This window comes from Cervus canadensis, chromosome 22 (genome assembly GCF_019320065.1).
Source record: "Cervus canadensis isolate Bull #8, Minnesota chromosome 22, ASM1932006v1, whole genome shotgun sequence".
Classification (NCBI taxonomy): domain Eukaryota; kingdom Metazoa; phylum Chordata; class Mammalia; order Artiodactyla; family Cervidae; genus Cervus; species Cervus canadensis.
In genome coordinates this window covers 4,548,806-4,565,532 of record NC_057407.1, presented here as the reverse complement: position 1 = coordinate 4,565,532, position 16,727 = coordinate 4,548,806, and the positions used below count along the sequence as shown (strand labels likewise).

At 41.6% G+C, this 16,727-nt stretch overlaps 1 protein-coding gene across 16 annotated transcripts in view; it reads left to right on the top strand.

The window, feature by feature from the left end:
- Positions 1–16,727, top strand: part of TMCC1 (transmembrane and coiled-coil domain family 1) — a 152,347-nt gene that overhangs the window by 110,959 nt on the left and 24,661 nt on the right. The window contains exon 1 of one of the 16 annotated variants that reach the window (XM_043443523.1): positions 7,484–7,597. The exons of the other annotated variants lie outside the window; for them this stretch is intronic. Within the exon in view, the coding sequence (XP_043299458.1) occupies positions 7,535–7,597 (63 nt within the window). The 5' untranslated portion in view covers positions 7,484–7,534. Of the gene's footprint in view, positions 1–7,483; positions 7,598–16,727 lie in introns of those variants that run through there. 16 annotated transcript variants of the gene reach the window in all.

The following is a 16,727-nucleotide window of genomic DNA, read 5'->3' as shown; positions in this document are numbered from 1 at the left end:
TGCTGGAACAAAATCTTCCTTAAGTGAGAGTGACGTATCTTAATTTACATGAGGTTGATCTCTGTGGCCTGGGCTTCCCAGGTGGCTCAGTGGTAAAGAATCCTCCTGCCAATGCAGGAGACGCAGGTTCCATCCCTGGGTCAGGAAGATCCCCCGGAAAAGGGAATGGCAACCGCCTCCAGTATTCTTGCCTGGAAAATTACATGGAAGAGGATCATGGCCGTGTCTAGTCCATGGGCTTGCAAAGAGTTGGACATGACTCAATGACTGAACATGAGCACGAATCTCTGTGGCCTACAAATTAATAAATTGGAATTTGAACTTAAAAAAAAGTACAGTGAAATGAGTATAACCATATGGTGTATATATGTACTCTAAACATTTTACTTGATCCAAAGTTGCTAAAACACTAACAGTCTTAAGATAAAAACTTAAGTGTTCAGTAAATGCCTCCATTTTTTATTAATGTTAAAATTAAGGGTACAGAAATATTTTCTGACTGCTATTAATTCTTTGAAAAATAGACAAATTTTCAGTCTCCTTAGCATTGAATTGTTACTATTCCAGACCAGTGGTTAGGCATAAGTAAATAAATACTTTGTAAAAGAAGCCCATAGGAAAAAAATTTAAAAAAAAAAGAAGAAGCCCATAGGGAAGGCACTAAACAGATTTTCTAAGTTTGATTATCCCTGGACTAAGCTCATTTCCTTTTTTAACAGGCTTACTATAGTAGTAGAGATGTTCTGAAGACAGGATATCTAGATTTCAGCAGTACATTCAACAGAGTTCTTCATGGTATCTTTTGAGGGGAGGAAATTATAATTGATTCTTCATAACTGAGTCAGTGAATGAAAGAGGGAAGATTACTAACTTGGATAAACACCATCCTGGAACACGGTCTCTGATGGATTGCTGCAGAGTGCTTCCGGTCCTCTTCAACCTCTTCATTAATCCGTCACTAATGACATTGCTATGCTTAGTCAGGGTTGAAGATGTCAAGCAGCTGAAAAGAGTAATTAAAATTTTGAGCTGTAAAGTTGGAATTCAGTGGTATTCTCAGATGTAAAGCAGAAGTCACCACATTATATGATTCAGCTGTACCACATTTATGTGATTTATGGAAAGGTCAGCTGTTCTTAACACCATTTTCAATTATAGAGAAAACAAACCGAAGAACTGCATTAGATGCTGTGAGTAGGTTCTCTGGCAGTCTCTTAACTCAAACTAATTTAGATCCTCTAGCAAAAAGGAAGTCTTTACCTAGTGGGATCTTAATTAACCTAAATCAGACAAAGCTCTTGTTACATTACAATACATTTTAAGAATTAGGTTGTCTTCGTCATTCTTTAAAATTAAAATTCTGGAAAAGAAGCATTATTAATATTACCCTAACATTAGGATGTTATAACAGAAACATTGTTGTTGATATAATTATAACATAAAACACCCTGAGAGAAAACAGAGTTCCTAGTAGTTGAAAAGAATACAAGAGGTGCCTGACAATATTCTCATCTCAATTTTGTTTACAAAAAGCCACCAAAAGAACATTTGTTATCAATTGGTCATGAGCAAATTTGTTTCATTAAAGTTTTCCCCTTAATATGCAAGACAAAGCACTAAGTTACTAGGAATTTTAATTAGGACTTTTCCTTTCCTACTCCCTAGATTAAAGGGCTGCAAATTCTATAATACCATATAAAGCCTTCAGTTCAGTTCAGTCGCTCAGTCATGTCCGACTCTTTGTGACCCCATGGACTGCAGCATGCCAAGCTTCCCTGTCCATCACCAACTCCTGGAGCTTGCTCAAACTCATGTCCATCGAGTCGGTGATGCCATCCAACCATCTCATCCTCTGTTGTCCCCTTCTCCTGCCTTCAATCTTTCCCAGCAGTCAGGGTCTTTTCCAATGAATCAGTTCTTCCCATCAGTGGCCAGAGTATTGGAGCTTCAGCTTCAGCATCAGTCCTTCCAATGAATATTCAGGACTGATTCCCTTTAAAATTGACTGGTTTGATCTCCTTGCAGTCCAGGGGACCCTCAAGAGTCTTCTTCAACACCACAGTTTAAAAGCATCAATTCTTCAGTGCTCAGCCCTCTTTATAAAGTCTTAGCAGTCATCTAAACTCTAGTTAAAATTAATTTTGACTGTAACATAGTTTAAAAAATTAATTTTTATCAAATCATTAGAAGATAAAAAGTAATTTTGTCAGAAAATATTCTTGGGAAGATGGAATATGTTTTTTTTCCTGAGTGTGCCAAAGTCAAGAACAAACTAGAGACAGTTCCATATTGATTTTTCTAAATAATGGCTTGAGAACAGAGGTCTTCTACAGTTATTGTTTCTTGGTCTTATGTGAGAAATCTGTCTCCAAATTTTAATTGTGAATGATTTCACCCCCATTTCTAGTAAATTTCACTTAAATACTGGGTAGACTATCTTTTGGGACTTCCAAGGTGGTACAGTGTAAAGAATCACCTGCCAACACAGGAGACTCAGGTTAAATCCCTGGGCTGGGAAGATTCCCTGGAGTAGGAAATGGCAACCCACTCCAGTATCTTGCCTGGAAAATCCCATGGACAGAGGAGCCTGATGGACTAGTCTGTGGGGTCGCAAAGAGTCAGACATGACTGAGCGTACACAGACTACCTTCTAAGGTCTCTTACAACTCTGGCTTGGAATTCTGTGGAGAAAAAAGTTTTGTAACTCTGCTTTTTATGTGCTTGTGGACTATCAGAAACTAAGTCAATCCTTAAAGGACTAAAATTAATTCATAAGCAAACACTGTCCAGCAATCAGAGGTGGCTCTGTAAAACATTGAATACAAAAAATGGAAGATTCCAGTTCAGAAACTAGCCACAACTGTCTGTAGATTCAAATATAACATAAGCATGTATTGGAGGTGATATGATGTTATATTCTTATTCCTTATGTATTAATTCACTGGACATTTATTGAGCCTACATTATAAGCTGCAATAAACCATAATGGAAAAGAACATGAAAAAGAATATAAACAACTGAATCACTTTGCTGAACACTGGAAGCTGACACAACATTGTAAATCAGCTATGCTTCAATTAAACATTTTTAATAGAATAAAATAAATTAGTATCTAAAGGGACATTAATTCTCTATACTTTCTTTGTTAGAACATATTTATTGACTTTGGTAGAAGATGTCCTATTATCTTCCTTGTCTTCTTCCTTTTCCCCTCTGTGATTATAATGATAAGAACACCACTGCGTGTGTACATCTACTGTATACACGTTGAACCAGTTCACTGAAGCTCTAGGAGTGAGTTGTTTCCGAACTTTAACTTTGTGAACCTGTGCTTATTCTATTTTTCAAGATCAGTGCAGATTCTTAATCAGCCATTTTGACAGCCATTATCCTGATGTGAGTCTTTGACCTCAGCAAGACTTGTTCTTCACTTACACACTGTTCCCATTTAATGTAAACACACTTGAGCCAAAGGACATAAATATTTGGCTTCATATTTGTCATACATTAAATGTTGACACTAGTTATGGAAATACCTCTAGGACATCCTTTTTGGATCAGAGTTGCACTTCTTCAGTTAATTGACTCGAATAGCAAGGCAGGTAACCTGGTTAATTTCTAAAGAAGGCCGGTGCCTGTGTTCTTTTCCTAAAACCTCATAATTCTGGTATTGGCTTTGGCACTAATTTTGTTGCTCTCCTTTCTGAACTAATTGGTTCTAAGCAGTAAAAGAAAGCGCTTGCCTTATTTAGAGGTTCATATGACTATACTAATCTCAAAAGATTTTAAACTCCTTTACAGTTACTTTCTTTGTCACTTTTCTGTTCCCCCACCCACTGGCTGGTTATGAGGGGTTGCTTTTGCATAGAGAAAGCCGCTGAAGTCAAACAAAACCTCCCTCTTACTGAATCCCAGTGGGAGCTTACTACAATTAAAGACTTTAGGTGAACCCGTGACCTGCTGGAGGAGGGCAAGAAAAGAGACTCCTTGGGGAGTGCACAGCCAGCTGATGTGACAGGTCTTGATTTGACTTTAGTACCTCCCTTCCAAATCTATCCTCTGCTTTCTGCTATTATAGACAGCAGCTGATTTATTAGATTTATCATTTTTCTTCTTCGATTCAGCTTTCCTTTTCCCCATCTTTGGCCACTTTGGGAAAAGTTTATCCAGCCAGTCATCAGGCATCAGCATCAAGAAGGTCAGTCAAATTAGATGCTTTACAGAACAAAGTTCCTCAGTCTTTGGACGTTTTTCCCCAGTGGATCCTTCATGAAGTATCGCGAAGGGTGAAAAAGAGGGAGAACTTTAGGCATTTTGTCCAAAAAATTAAGTAATATCCATGAGGTCTTAGAGCTGAGATAGGTTTTAATAATAGAGCAAAGCCTCTAGAATTAGTCTTGGTTTATGTTGAGGGTATCTTTTGTCTGGGATTTGCTTCCAAATCATTGCATGGGAGGGAGGAAAGACCAGCCATGAGTTAATAATTAAGGCTGGGTAAAGTGTACAGAATTCAGTATCCTCTCTACTTTTACACATATTTGAAATGTTGGATAACAAAGAAGTTTTTAAAAGACATCTTTCCCCAAGAGTTTTAGAAGGATAAAATCTATTTCCTATAAATTTTCAGCATTCCCCCCAGTACTCAACAGTGTTGAACACAGTAAAAAGACTGTTGTAGGTTTGTATTACTGAGGGAAAAAAATATTTTCTTGTCAGATAAATTCTGAATTTAGTAGGGGTTTTTATTATTATTTTTGTTCTATTTCCAGATTATTGTGTTTATACTACAATGTTTAAAAGTATTTCATAAATTAGATTCTAGTGAAACTTGTGTTCACCTTTGTTTCTTTCTAAGGGCATATTCAGTAAACTTTAATCAGTGTTGAGAAGTCTGAAAACTAGTCAATGAAAAACAGTTTTAAACCGTTTCTTTGGGACTTCTCTGGTGGTCTAATGGGTTAAGAATCCGCCTGCCAATGCAGGGGACACAGGTTCAATCGCTGGTTGGGGAAGATCCCACATGCCCTGGAGCAACTGAGTTCGCGGGCCACAACCACTGAGCCTCCACTCCAGAGCTCATGCCCTGCAACAAGAGAAGCCACTGCAATGAAAAGCCCACTCACAGCAATTAGAGGAAGCCCAGGCACAGCAGTGAAGACCCAGCACAGCCAAAAATAATAAATAAAGCTAAAAAAAAAAAAAAAAGAGGTTTCTTTGTAAAGTAACATTTGAACATTTTTAAAGGAAACTTTTTGTATTATCAGTAAAATATCCCTGATATGTCTTTGGGTGGTATTTAGTAAAGGAGCCTGTTTTCTGTCTGGGTCCTAATTTGACTTTACTGCTAAATGCCGATTGAATCCTCAGTGTCTTCTGTTTTGTCAAGTTGGTCACACTTATTCAAATGTCTATGCCAGTTGAGATGCTGTAACTTTGATCTAAAGCAAGGATTGTTGTTGTTGTTCCGTTGCTAGGTCATATCCTACTCTTTGCAGCTCCATGGACTGTAGCCCTTCAGGCTTCCCTGTCGTGCACCATCTCCCAGAGTTTGCTCAAACTCATGTCTGTTGATTCAGTGATGCCATCTCAACCTCTTTTGCCCACTTCTCCTGCCCTCAGTCTCCTAGTGTCAGGATCTTTTCCAGTGAGTCGGCTCTTCACATCAGGTGGCCATCAGTCCTTCAGTGAATATTCAGGACTGATCTCCTTTAGGATGGACTGGTTGGATCTCCTTGGAGTCCAAGGGACTCTCAAGAGTCTTCTCCAACACCATGGTTCAAAAGCATCAATTCTTCGGTGCTCAGGTTTCTTCATGGTCCAGCTCTCACATCCATACATGACCACTGGAAAAACCATAGCTCTGACTATACGGACCTTTGCCCACAAAGTGATGTGTCTGCTTTTAATATGCTGCCTGGGTTTGTGAAGCAAGGATTAGCAAGCTTTCTTTTTTCTTTGTAAAGGACCAGATAATAGATAGTTTAGGCTTTGAGAGCCACAAGAGTACTCTATTATAATTCTTTCAGTTTTTTTGTTTTTGTTCTTAAAACTCTAAAAATTTAGAGGTCTTTTGTAAGAGCCTTGTTAAAACAGACAGAATTAGACAATTGATTTTTAATTAGATGCTTTACAAAAATAAAAACTACAGATTCAAATGTTAAAGGTTTTATTCAAAGGAAAAATTGTGACTCTCATACAAAATGAACATGTGTCAAAGATTTTACTTGTCTCACTAATTCACCAATTATCAGGAAGCAGTAAGACACTAAAATGGGAGTTGGACTTAAGGAAGTCTGTATTCCCTACCAGACAGAACGGACCTGTGTCTCATCACCAGCACTATGCGCAAGGCAATTTCCACCTCTACGGGTTTAGAGTAACGTAGCCAGGGAAAAGATGCAGAGTCTGTACTATCAGATAACTCCAAAATACCTGATAGACAGCACCGGGTAGTCCCTTGAAAGGACACTTAAATTTTTTTCTTTTCTTTTTTTTTTACCACTTCAGTGTTTCACAGTTTCTGCTGACAACCGCCCATCCCTCTTGTAATCATAAATAATTTACAAAGATTTTTCTTGATCACGAAATAGTTGGTCTCTTTAGATTTGACCTGATTATTTCAGTAAGAGTGCTAATTAATCACACAGACGTCCTTAATGGGTTGTTTTAGGGTAAATCCCACAGTGACTTTTTCAGGGCAGGAACAGTCTTTTGAAGACATTTTATTCTTTCATGCAGTATTGTGAGTATTCAATAAATAGTATGTGATGGTACAGGAGCTGAGCTCAGGTTTATGATTGTGGTGTTTTAATCTGATACTTAAACTTCAGAGAGCTTATTGCTTTTCATTCAGAAGCTTTTTTTCCCTGTTGTCCATAGTGAAAAAGACTTCAGGGTCTTGTGCTCTGCACAAGAAGTCTTTCTGAAGTCTTTCTCTTGCTCAGTTTTCATTTAAATGACTTTGTAAACCTAAAATGAAAAATAAGAGAGGAAACATTAGAAAAGCATAGAAATTTGTCCTGGCAATCTTTTAGTCTTCTGTTGAAACATGGATAGAATCCTAAATCCTAAATAGAATCCTATTTAGAATATTTTTCACCTCCTTGAACTGTTCTCTGGTTGTAAATGAAAGTACAAATGTGGATGGTGAATGAACGTCCTGTAGCTTTAAGCCCAGCCAGTTGGATGCTTTTTGTCTTTTATAAAAGATGCTCACAGCTTGGAGAAGAGCGGCAGATACTGTCTGTGATCTGCAGTCTCAAACTGTTCATTTGCATTCAGCTCTAGCAAACTGTGCCCACACCCAGGCCATGCGCGTGCGCGTACACACACACACACACACACACTCACTCACTGTCTCTCTCTCTCTCTCTCACACACGGATGCTTGTTTGGCAGAAGCTTTCTGTTTGTTCAGCACAGAGTCCTTCCTCCCTGGCTCCCCAGTGTAGAAAGCTCTAAGAGTTGATGCGGGAGACAGAAGCGGTACAGTACGCAGGCCGAGGAGGGCACTGCAGGGGATTGGCTATGCGGGGATGTTGATGTGGTGTGGCTGTACCTGCCTGTTCTGTGAAAGGCACTTCTCTGAGGCTGTGAAGGTGAGAAGCCCAGGGATCAACTAGAAGCTTCATTTCGGCTGGCTGTTGGTGGGGGAAGGCATTCCCAGTGGTAGCTGTCCTCATTTACCGCGTTATTCTCGGAAACCAAGTATGTGCAGCCGTGACAGACTCTGCCACAGCTCGTCTGCAATTTGGAAGCTGGGACAAATGGAAAGAGCTTATAGCCAAAAGAGGTTGTGATTGTTTGCGCGATCCAAGCTTGCGCTGGCAGTGCACAAATGAAGGATGAGCTTTGTGGCAAGCAAAATCAGCAGACTGCCTGACAGGGGGCTTTGGTAAGATAAATGTGTCACTTACGTTTTGGGTCTCCGCCGCCCCCAGCCCCCTCCCCTTTTTTTGTTTTTGTTTGTTGTTGTTGTTTATACTTTTCTGTATCTGCTACATAGAATTGCCCCTTAGCAATGACTAAAACATTTTGCAGATTCACATTTGATAGAAAGGGATAAACGAGGGAGCCAGGAAGGAAGCCATTATTTCTGGTCATTCAGTTCTGTGACCTTCAGAAATGGTCATCAGGTTTTCTCAGATATCCATGAAGTGGTAGAAGCTAGGGATTTCCAGACCAAAGAACACTAACAATTAGATAGCCTTTTTCTTCTTTGAACAGTCATAATTAACCCCCTCCTCCCCCCCTTTTTTTCCAGCTTTCCCTGTGGCCTGAAGTGAAGAAGAAAAAATAAAGGCTCTGTGCTCTTATTTAATTGCTGCCACTGGCACAGTAGTAGGCTGAGAATTATAAGTGTGGAGGTGGAGGGAGGCAGGTTGAGGAGTCTGCTGTTTTCATAGCTGTGCGTTGGTGGGTGTTTGTCTTCGATTCATTATCATTGCTGCTCAGTATCAAGTGGTTGGTTAGTGCTTCATCCCTTCGCCTGCACTGTGATTTCATCCCTTCTGTGTTCTCGTTCGTACCGTTTTCCTTGCCAGACCCAGTTCCATCATTATGAGTCCTCCTTCTTTTACTGTTAATACACATTAGCCTTTTTTAGAGAAAAGACAGTTGTAGAAAGAAGCCCTGAAATACTTATGGACCCCAAGAAAGATAAAGATATTTTTCTCTTTAAAATCTAGCACTGGCTTTCAGCAAATTTTGGGGTCTGGATTTGGGGCTCTTTAATAAGCATGAGTTTGAGCAACCTCCAGGAGTTGGTGATGGACAGGGAAGCCCAGCGAGCTGCAGTCCATGGGGTCACAAAGAGTCGGACACAACTGAGCAACTGAACTGGACTGAATAAGCATTTTTATTGCAAGTTAAAGAAATAGTTACACTAGGTCAGTGAAATCTTACCAGAATCACCTTGCTCTAATCTGCTTTAAGTTGGATCCTGTTTCTTGTGTTTTGCTGAGCACGAAGGTTTACCCTTCCCCACCCTTTCTTAGGCAAGTACCGCTGGATGTTGCGGTGACTGCTTTATTAGCCTACCTCAGACCTTGTCCTTGAGCCCCTCTTCTATTCAATAGAGAGAGCCAAGTTTTCTAGCTGCTTAGAGTGGGCAGAGAAAAGATCCATTGACACCTGGCTTTTTGCTGACTCACTGCTTATATAAGCCTTGTAAATACAGCTATCCATACACTCCATTTGGTTACTGGGCAGGTGGCCCCTTCTTATTTTCTGGTCTTTACTTCTCTCATCCCATCCCTGTGCTTCTTCCTTAAACGTTTTTGATAACACAGTCTCAGTCTTTGACCAAGTGAGTTGTGAGAAGCAATGAATAGACAAATCTTTTTCCTCTTTTTGAATTGTCAGCTTAACTGTGTTGTTTCATCTTGATTATGATCATTCAAATTCTATATTTTGTTGGCACATGAGACTTACAGTAATAATACTTCTCTTCCTTTGTGGCCCAGTTAAGTAACAACTTCCTTTTCTGTCTTTGAGAACTCAGTTTCAATGCCCCTGTTCAAAGCATTACTCTGTGACCTTCCAATCTAAAGTAGGTTTCTCTGCCTTACATTATTCCTTTTCTCACAGCACTCCGTCCTTTTTCTTTGCAGCACTTTTCGCATTATATGTTATTTGATCACTGGTTTTTTCTCTACCACTTTTCCCAGCTTAGCCATAAGCATCATGAAGGAAGAGACTTTATTTTGTTTGTCAGTATATGCCCAGGCACCTAGCAGAACGCCTGACTGAAAGTTGAAGAAAGGACAATAGGCAATACTGATGTGTAAAGACCCTATGGTGACATTGACTAAAAAATTGCACGTCAGAGTTGTGACTTGAGTTTTATTTGGGAACAAAGTGAAGACTATAGCCTGGGAGACAGTCTCTCAGATAGCTGTGAGGAAGGGTGGTGTTAGTATATATGTGATTTTGGTAAAAGGGGATTCAAGCATACATTTTTACAGATGATTGCTGCTAGTCTAGAGAAGGTTACTGCTGGTCACGAGAAGCAGGTGCCTTCACTAATGATTTTAGTGCTTTTGTAGATCTGAAAAGATGCGGGAAATTGGGATCATAAAATCTTTTCCTGAAAAGTATCTTTCACTATCTGAAGGCCAGTTCTGCCAGTTTTTCTCAGAGCACAGAGTCCCTCATTCTTGATCTCTGGTCTGAAACGCTTTCAGGATGTGAAGACCAGCGATCACAGTGGCCAGTAACCTCATCTTTGTAGAGGCAGACGGCGAGCAATGCCTGTTCATCCACTGTGAGAGAAGACAGGATGAGCAGCAGTGCCTGAGGAAGGCCAGAGTGTCTCGAGTGGGAGGCGCACACTATAAGGTGAAGCTAGAGAGACCCAGGGCCTCGTCACATAGGGCTTTGTTGACGAAGTTCAGGTTCCTGTTCTTAATACTTCAAGAGTATGGAAAGCTACTAAAATAATGTAAGAGTTGGGTAGTTTAGGACTTCTTTTTTTTGATATTGAAATCTTCAGTTTAATTGAGGGCCTACATGAATGCAGATAGATCAGTCAGTGTGAGTGATTCAGGAGAGAGAGGACAAGATTTTGTCCTAAGAGTTTGACAGTAGAAATAAGTAGAGATGCGTGGCGAGTATTATACTTTGATGGAAATTTGGAAAAGAATGGATAGGACTGGGTATTGGATTGGATACAGGTAGAAGGCAGGTGATGTCGAGGATGATTCCTGGGCTTTGGCATGGTTTGGTTTTGGCTTGTGTGACCTGATGGATGGGGCTTCGCAGGTGTCTCAGTGGTAAAGAACCTGCCTGCCAATGCAGGAGACACAGGAGATGTGGGCTTGATCCCCGTGTCAGGAAGATCCCCTGGGGAAGGTGGCAACCCACTCCAGTATTCTTGCCTGGGAAATCACATGAACAGAGGAGCCTGGTGGGCCACAGTCCATGGGGTTGCAAAGAGTCAGATGCAGCTAAGTGATTGAGCATGCACTGAAATCCATACTAGTCACATATTTATGCTATTTTTTTCATAGTAGAATTTTAAATTTTTTAATATTTTGTTTACAGTATTTTTAATTGATGTGTTTAATTTAGTTCTTTTTTTAAGTTACTGCTGTCCCATTATAACTCTGAAGTATCAGCTAGGTTATATCCATTACGTTCTATTTGAGAACGTTGATTTATATATCATCCATTGTTAAGGACTTTAGCTTTTACTTTGACCAATGTGTGGAGCCACCGGAAAGTTATACATGTAAAAGACTGTTGCTGTGATCTGACTTAGGTTTTTAAGGACTGCTGAAATATTTTTGACTGTAAAAATATAGCTGTAATAGTGTAGGAGCTGATTGCAGTCATGCAGGGAAGAACTGATAGTGTCGTGGACCAGAGTGGCAGCAGCTGAGACACAGTGAGAAGCAGGCAGGTTCTGCGAGTAGAGCCTGAGACATTTTCTGCGGCAGCGTAGTGTGCATGACGGTAACAGCGCTGGCTCTGCAGCCAGGCTGCCCGAGTTCACGCAGTGGCTTGGCCACTTCTTTCCTTCTGATCGTGGACAACGTAAACTGTTTATGCTTTGTGATCACATGGATCAGTAAAGTAGCCGTTACCGAAACGGAGAAGATTGCAGGGAGCACAAGTTAGGGAGATGTCAGGAAGTCGGTTTTGTACGTAGTAAATTTGAAGTGATTGTTAGACATCCAAGTAGAGATAGTGAGTGGGGAGTTGGGCGTATGAGTGTAGAGTTAAGGAAGGTATGGGCTACGGTATACATTTGGAAACTGTTAGCAAATGCATTATATTTAAGACCATTTTAAGAGAAAGAAGAATAATCAAGCCATAAAGTGGAGTTGGGGGTGTACAGTTTATACAGCCCCTCCTTAGAGCTTTTTACTCCACATGTAAGCCTAACAACAGCCAGTTCAGAGAGAACCAGATTATCACAAACCACATGCAGCTTTCCAGATTCTTTCGTTGCTTTTTATACTTTTGTTTTATCAGAATTGCTTGAAATAAATAGGATTAACCTGAGGCTTAGAAATCTTTTGTCTTATTTAGACTGTGTCCTAAGAGTATTTGTGGGAAATTAACTTGTAAAGGGGAACTCATTGGTGGCAGTTTTACAGATTCGCTTATCCACACATGGGTTTTATTGATATATGCATTCTTAAATCCTCAGCAGTGAAAGCATTTTTCTTTGTCACTTGCTTCTTTTGCTTGTTAGCACCTGCTTGAAAACTAGAAACTCACTTTAGTATTAGCAGATCTGTGTGCTTCAGACTAGTCATTCTTCTTTCTGAGGATTTATGAGAAAGATTTTTTAAAAACCCATACCCCAAGTCACTATTTCTTTTTCACAAAAGTTAAAACCTTAAAATTAGAAGGAAACAGGGATCATCTGTTCCAACTGTCAGTGTGTCCTCATGTGACGGTTTTAACATGCAGGCATGAAGTCTCTGCTTGGACATTTCCAGTGACCATGACCTGACACTTGCAACCCCTTGGTTAAGTTGAACAATGAATCTGTGCTTACAAAAACAGCTCCTAACCATAAAAAAAGCAGCATGTAGTTTTACACTTACACCACCAGTGCTGTGGTTGTAGGTTGCCTGTGATCTCTTTTTATTCTTTTCTTTCTTTCTCTTCCTCCCTCCGCCCCCTCCCCCTCCCTGGGCTCTCATGAATCCATCACTTCCACACATCAGGCCTGAAGTTCACCTGGCAGAGTTGATCCCCAGTGCTGTATTTCACACAGGCCAGGAAGGCAGTTCTCCTGTGACGGAGCGTTGTGCGCAGCAGTCCTGGATTCCATAATGGATTCTTTGCAGTGGGGCTGGAGCAGGGTGGGCCAGAGAGGATGTTAATCATCTCAACACATATTCAACTCAGGCAGTAGCTTTTCCTCAGCAGCCTTGGAGGAATGTGTATCATCTGTTGGAAGCTGTTTTTCTTATAAAAATTCTGACCTTTGTTCCATTCATAGTCGCATAGGCTCAGTCACTGCATGGCCTATGAGGTCTAAAAGGATCCTTTGAAGGACACGCTGGCGAGCATTTATATCGAACCCTTACTGGATATTTTCTTTGTCCAAGGCATGGCAGTACCTTCTCGGGGCACAAAGATGAGTGATGACCCCTCCCCCGCAGGAGCCATCAGTAGAAGCAGCACGCTCAAACAGTGGTGTCCGCGTAACGTGACTGGCAGGGTGGTGCAGGTGCGGAGACGTGTGGGGGTAGACGGGGAGAGCCGTGACTCCGGGGCTCCCCGGTGCCTCCCCCTCTCCTGCCTGCAACGCAGGAGACCCAAGTTCCATCCCTGGGTCGGGAGACCCCTAGGGGAAGAAATGGCAGCCCACTCCAGTACTCTTGCCTGGAGAATCCCCATGAACAGAGGAGCCTGGCGGGCTACAGTCCACGGGGTCGCAAAGAGTCGGACACGACTGAGTGACTGCACGCATGAATCCAGCTGGGAGCAGGAAGCTGTCAGGACAGATTCCTGGAAGGAGGTTATGCCTGGCCTGGGCCCCCTTCAGCTGGGAAAGGAAAAGAGATGGTGCCCCTGAAGGCAGAAGGCTGGAGGTGTGAAACCGTGGGCCCTGGCAGAAGAGCTGCATCCCAGGTGTGCCCGTAGCATACACAGAATCAGGTGGAAAACTTCCATTATTCCCAAGTGACCCATGGCACAGTTTGGTTTGTTCTGTTTTTTGGTCACAGTTCTGCTGGGGCATATGGTGGGATCAGTAGCCCCAAAGCTAGTGAGCAGACCCCACCAGAGTTCACATTTCAGTGAATTGTCACATACGCAGTATCACCCACGAGATGATTTTAAAACTGTGTTCTTCATGAAGATAGACCTGAAAAGTGCTGGTGGTAGAAAAGACAGTGGAGTCGTAAGTGGTTCTCCCCAGAAAAGGGCTGTTTGAGACAAACTGGACTCGTAGCACCAAGTTCACAGGTGACCAGGATTATTGTCATGAGTGTTACTTGTATATCAATGCTTTTTCAAGCTGTTTGTGAGTGTGATTTTGTGTGCATTAGTACTATCCCTGTTGTACAGTTGACGAAACAAACACAGAGGTTGAACAATTTGCCTAGTGTTGCGTGGCTAGTAAGTAGCAAAGCCAGTTTTGAATCTGAGCAGTTTATGCCCGAACCCATGCTTCCCTGCTATAGGAACTGTAGCCAGACTTAATAGTCTTGTTTTTCTGATCTGTGCCTTTTCCTGTTAAGAAAACCCTCTCCTATTTTCCACTACTGCCTTCTGAAAAGGTTTAAAATGTTCTTTTCATATTGGCAGTTTAGTTGTTTTTCTGGAGTGAAGTAGAAATGAAATTTTACGTTGTTAGATGTGGAGAGCCTCGTACACTAGCAAAGACTTTTGGGAAAGCGAACTTTGCAGCTGGTACATTTACAACTCGTGGCTAAGTCAGCCCTTCCAGTGCTAAGTATTCAGGCCACCAAGGACTTGGTTCACAGCACTGTCGATACCAGGAGAGCATTCTCACCCCTGTCCTGTAAGTCTGCAGTTCAATATATATCTTTCTCTTTCTTCCTTTTTCTTTCTGTCCCCTCCCTTCTTCTCCTGATTTCTCTTGCTCTTCTTCCTTTTTAATAATAGTGCCTGCCAAAATTGGGAAGAGTTACTGGGTGACCCGGGGATTCATGGTTTCAAGTGTAAACTACCCTTGTGCTGAAACTGAGGGTTAGTCGTCTTTGTTGAGGCTGCGGACAGTGGATTCTGTCAGAGGTATTCTCGCAGGCATATTGCTGATGCTAAGGGGGAATCAGGCACGCGAAGGACGCAGTGGGGCTCCAGACAGTCCAGATAGAGAAGTCAGAGTAGAGAGAGTCTGGGTTATCTCTTCAGTTGCTGTGCAGGGAAGTAAGATCACATCTAAACTGTGATCATTTGTAAATAATTATATTGAACCTTTATGTAGGTTTTTGCAATTTTAGCGATGGAATCAAACCTTGATTCTGAGAGCAAGGTCCTAGGTCCTGTTCTATCACACAGGGAACAATATTCAGTATTCTGTGATAAACCATAATGGAAGACAAGGTATATATGTGTGTATAACTGAGTCACTGTGCTCTACAGCAGAAATGAACACATCGTTGTAAATTAGATATATTTCAATAAATAAATAATAAATACATTTAAAACACCTCAATTCTAGTCCCAACGCTATCTTTTGAGCAGTATGATCCATGTGTGTCCTCCCAGAGTAACAGTGACACTTGATTTCCACGTCGACACTTCACACAAACAGGATGAGTAGAAGTTGATATTCAGATTGATAAGAAAGAGCCTAAGAAAACTAGACCATGCATAAGCTTGTGGTCCTCAATCTAGAGGTGTTTCGTATTTGCCTTCCTTGCACTGTGGTGGATGGGGAGCTGTCAAGCATACACACAGTCAGGGTCATGTAATTATATGCACGGTAGTTATGGGGTCTGAAATCCCATTCAGAGAGAAAATCACGCCGCGGGAGCTCTGTGCAGCTTGAGAGAGTGACCCTGAGGCCCTGAGCAAGGTGGGTTTCCAGGAGCTTCTGCTGTAACTCTGGGCAGCTCGATTAGCTGGAACCCTGGCTCGTCCTCCCCTCTGCTGCCTCCCCCGGCCCTTCCATGCTGATTCTCAGGCACCTCGAGATGCTCAGGGTAGATGGAGAAGGGACCCGACACGGTTATCGTGCTCGTCCCTGACTCTTGTGCATGTTCGTTTCATTAGTGGAGCATGATGTCATTTTTGTTACTCGTTTCAGTTACAGATTATCTTTTGCTTTTATTTCAGCATACAGTAGTTCACATCTGTTCATCTGGAAGGAAAATAATACTGTTTGCTATTCACATCAGTAGTAATATATTGAACCCAGTCGCGAACTGCATGTGTCTTAGAGATTGGCGTGGTCCCTGCTCAGACAGCAAACTGAGGAGGTACAGCCAAGATGGGAAAGGGAGGATGAGTCTCTAGGCTGACAAGTTAATAGTCAGCATTTCATGAATATTTCAGACTTGGTGTATTATTGTCATTACAAAATTATTGATTCGGCCTTTTAGAATATGAGAATAACCTATATATAGTTCTTGCTACCACCTTGCTTACTGGTAAACAAGATTAGGGATGGGAAAGAAGGGAAAGAATGTGCCCTTCTTTCTCCAGGGTGGTGAACTTGTACATTGTCGCTCCTAGTGGGAATTTTTCTTGCCCCACAATGGTTATTTCATTATTTCTTACTGCTCAATAGAGCAGTGTCTAAAGCCTTTTTGCATGGTTGTCATTGTTCAGTCGCTCAGTTGTGTCGACTCTTTGTGATTCCACGGACCGCAGCACGCAGGCTTTCCTGTCCCTCACTATCTCTTGTTGCTTGCTCAAACTCGTGTCCATTGAGTCAGTGATGCCATCCAGCCATCTCATCCTCTTTTTGCATGGGCCCTGCGCTAATTTATCACCACAAGCCACATCCAGGCTCACCTTCTTGAAGGGCTTTTTTCTCCTGAGTTGGAGAAACACAACCTTCTCTTAGCTTTGGCCTGGTATCTTTGAAGTATGATTGTTGAAGTTTTCAAATCTGAACAATTTGTCGTCTTCTTTGGCTCCCTTGAATGGTTGCATGCACGCACACCAGAAGATAGTCATTGTATGTGTTTTGGAGTCCCTTGCCTAATAAAAATTTTTGAGTGGACAGAGTGCAAAAAATTTGAGCTTCACAAGGCCTGAACTTAGTCCCTGACTTATTTAATTACTTACTTC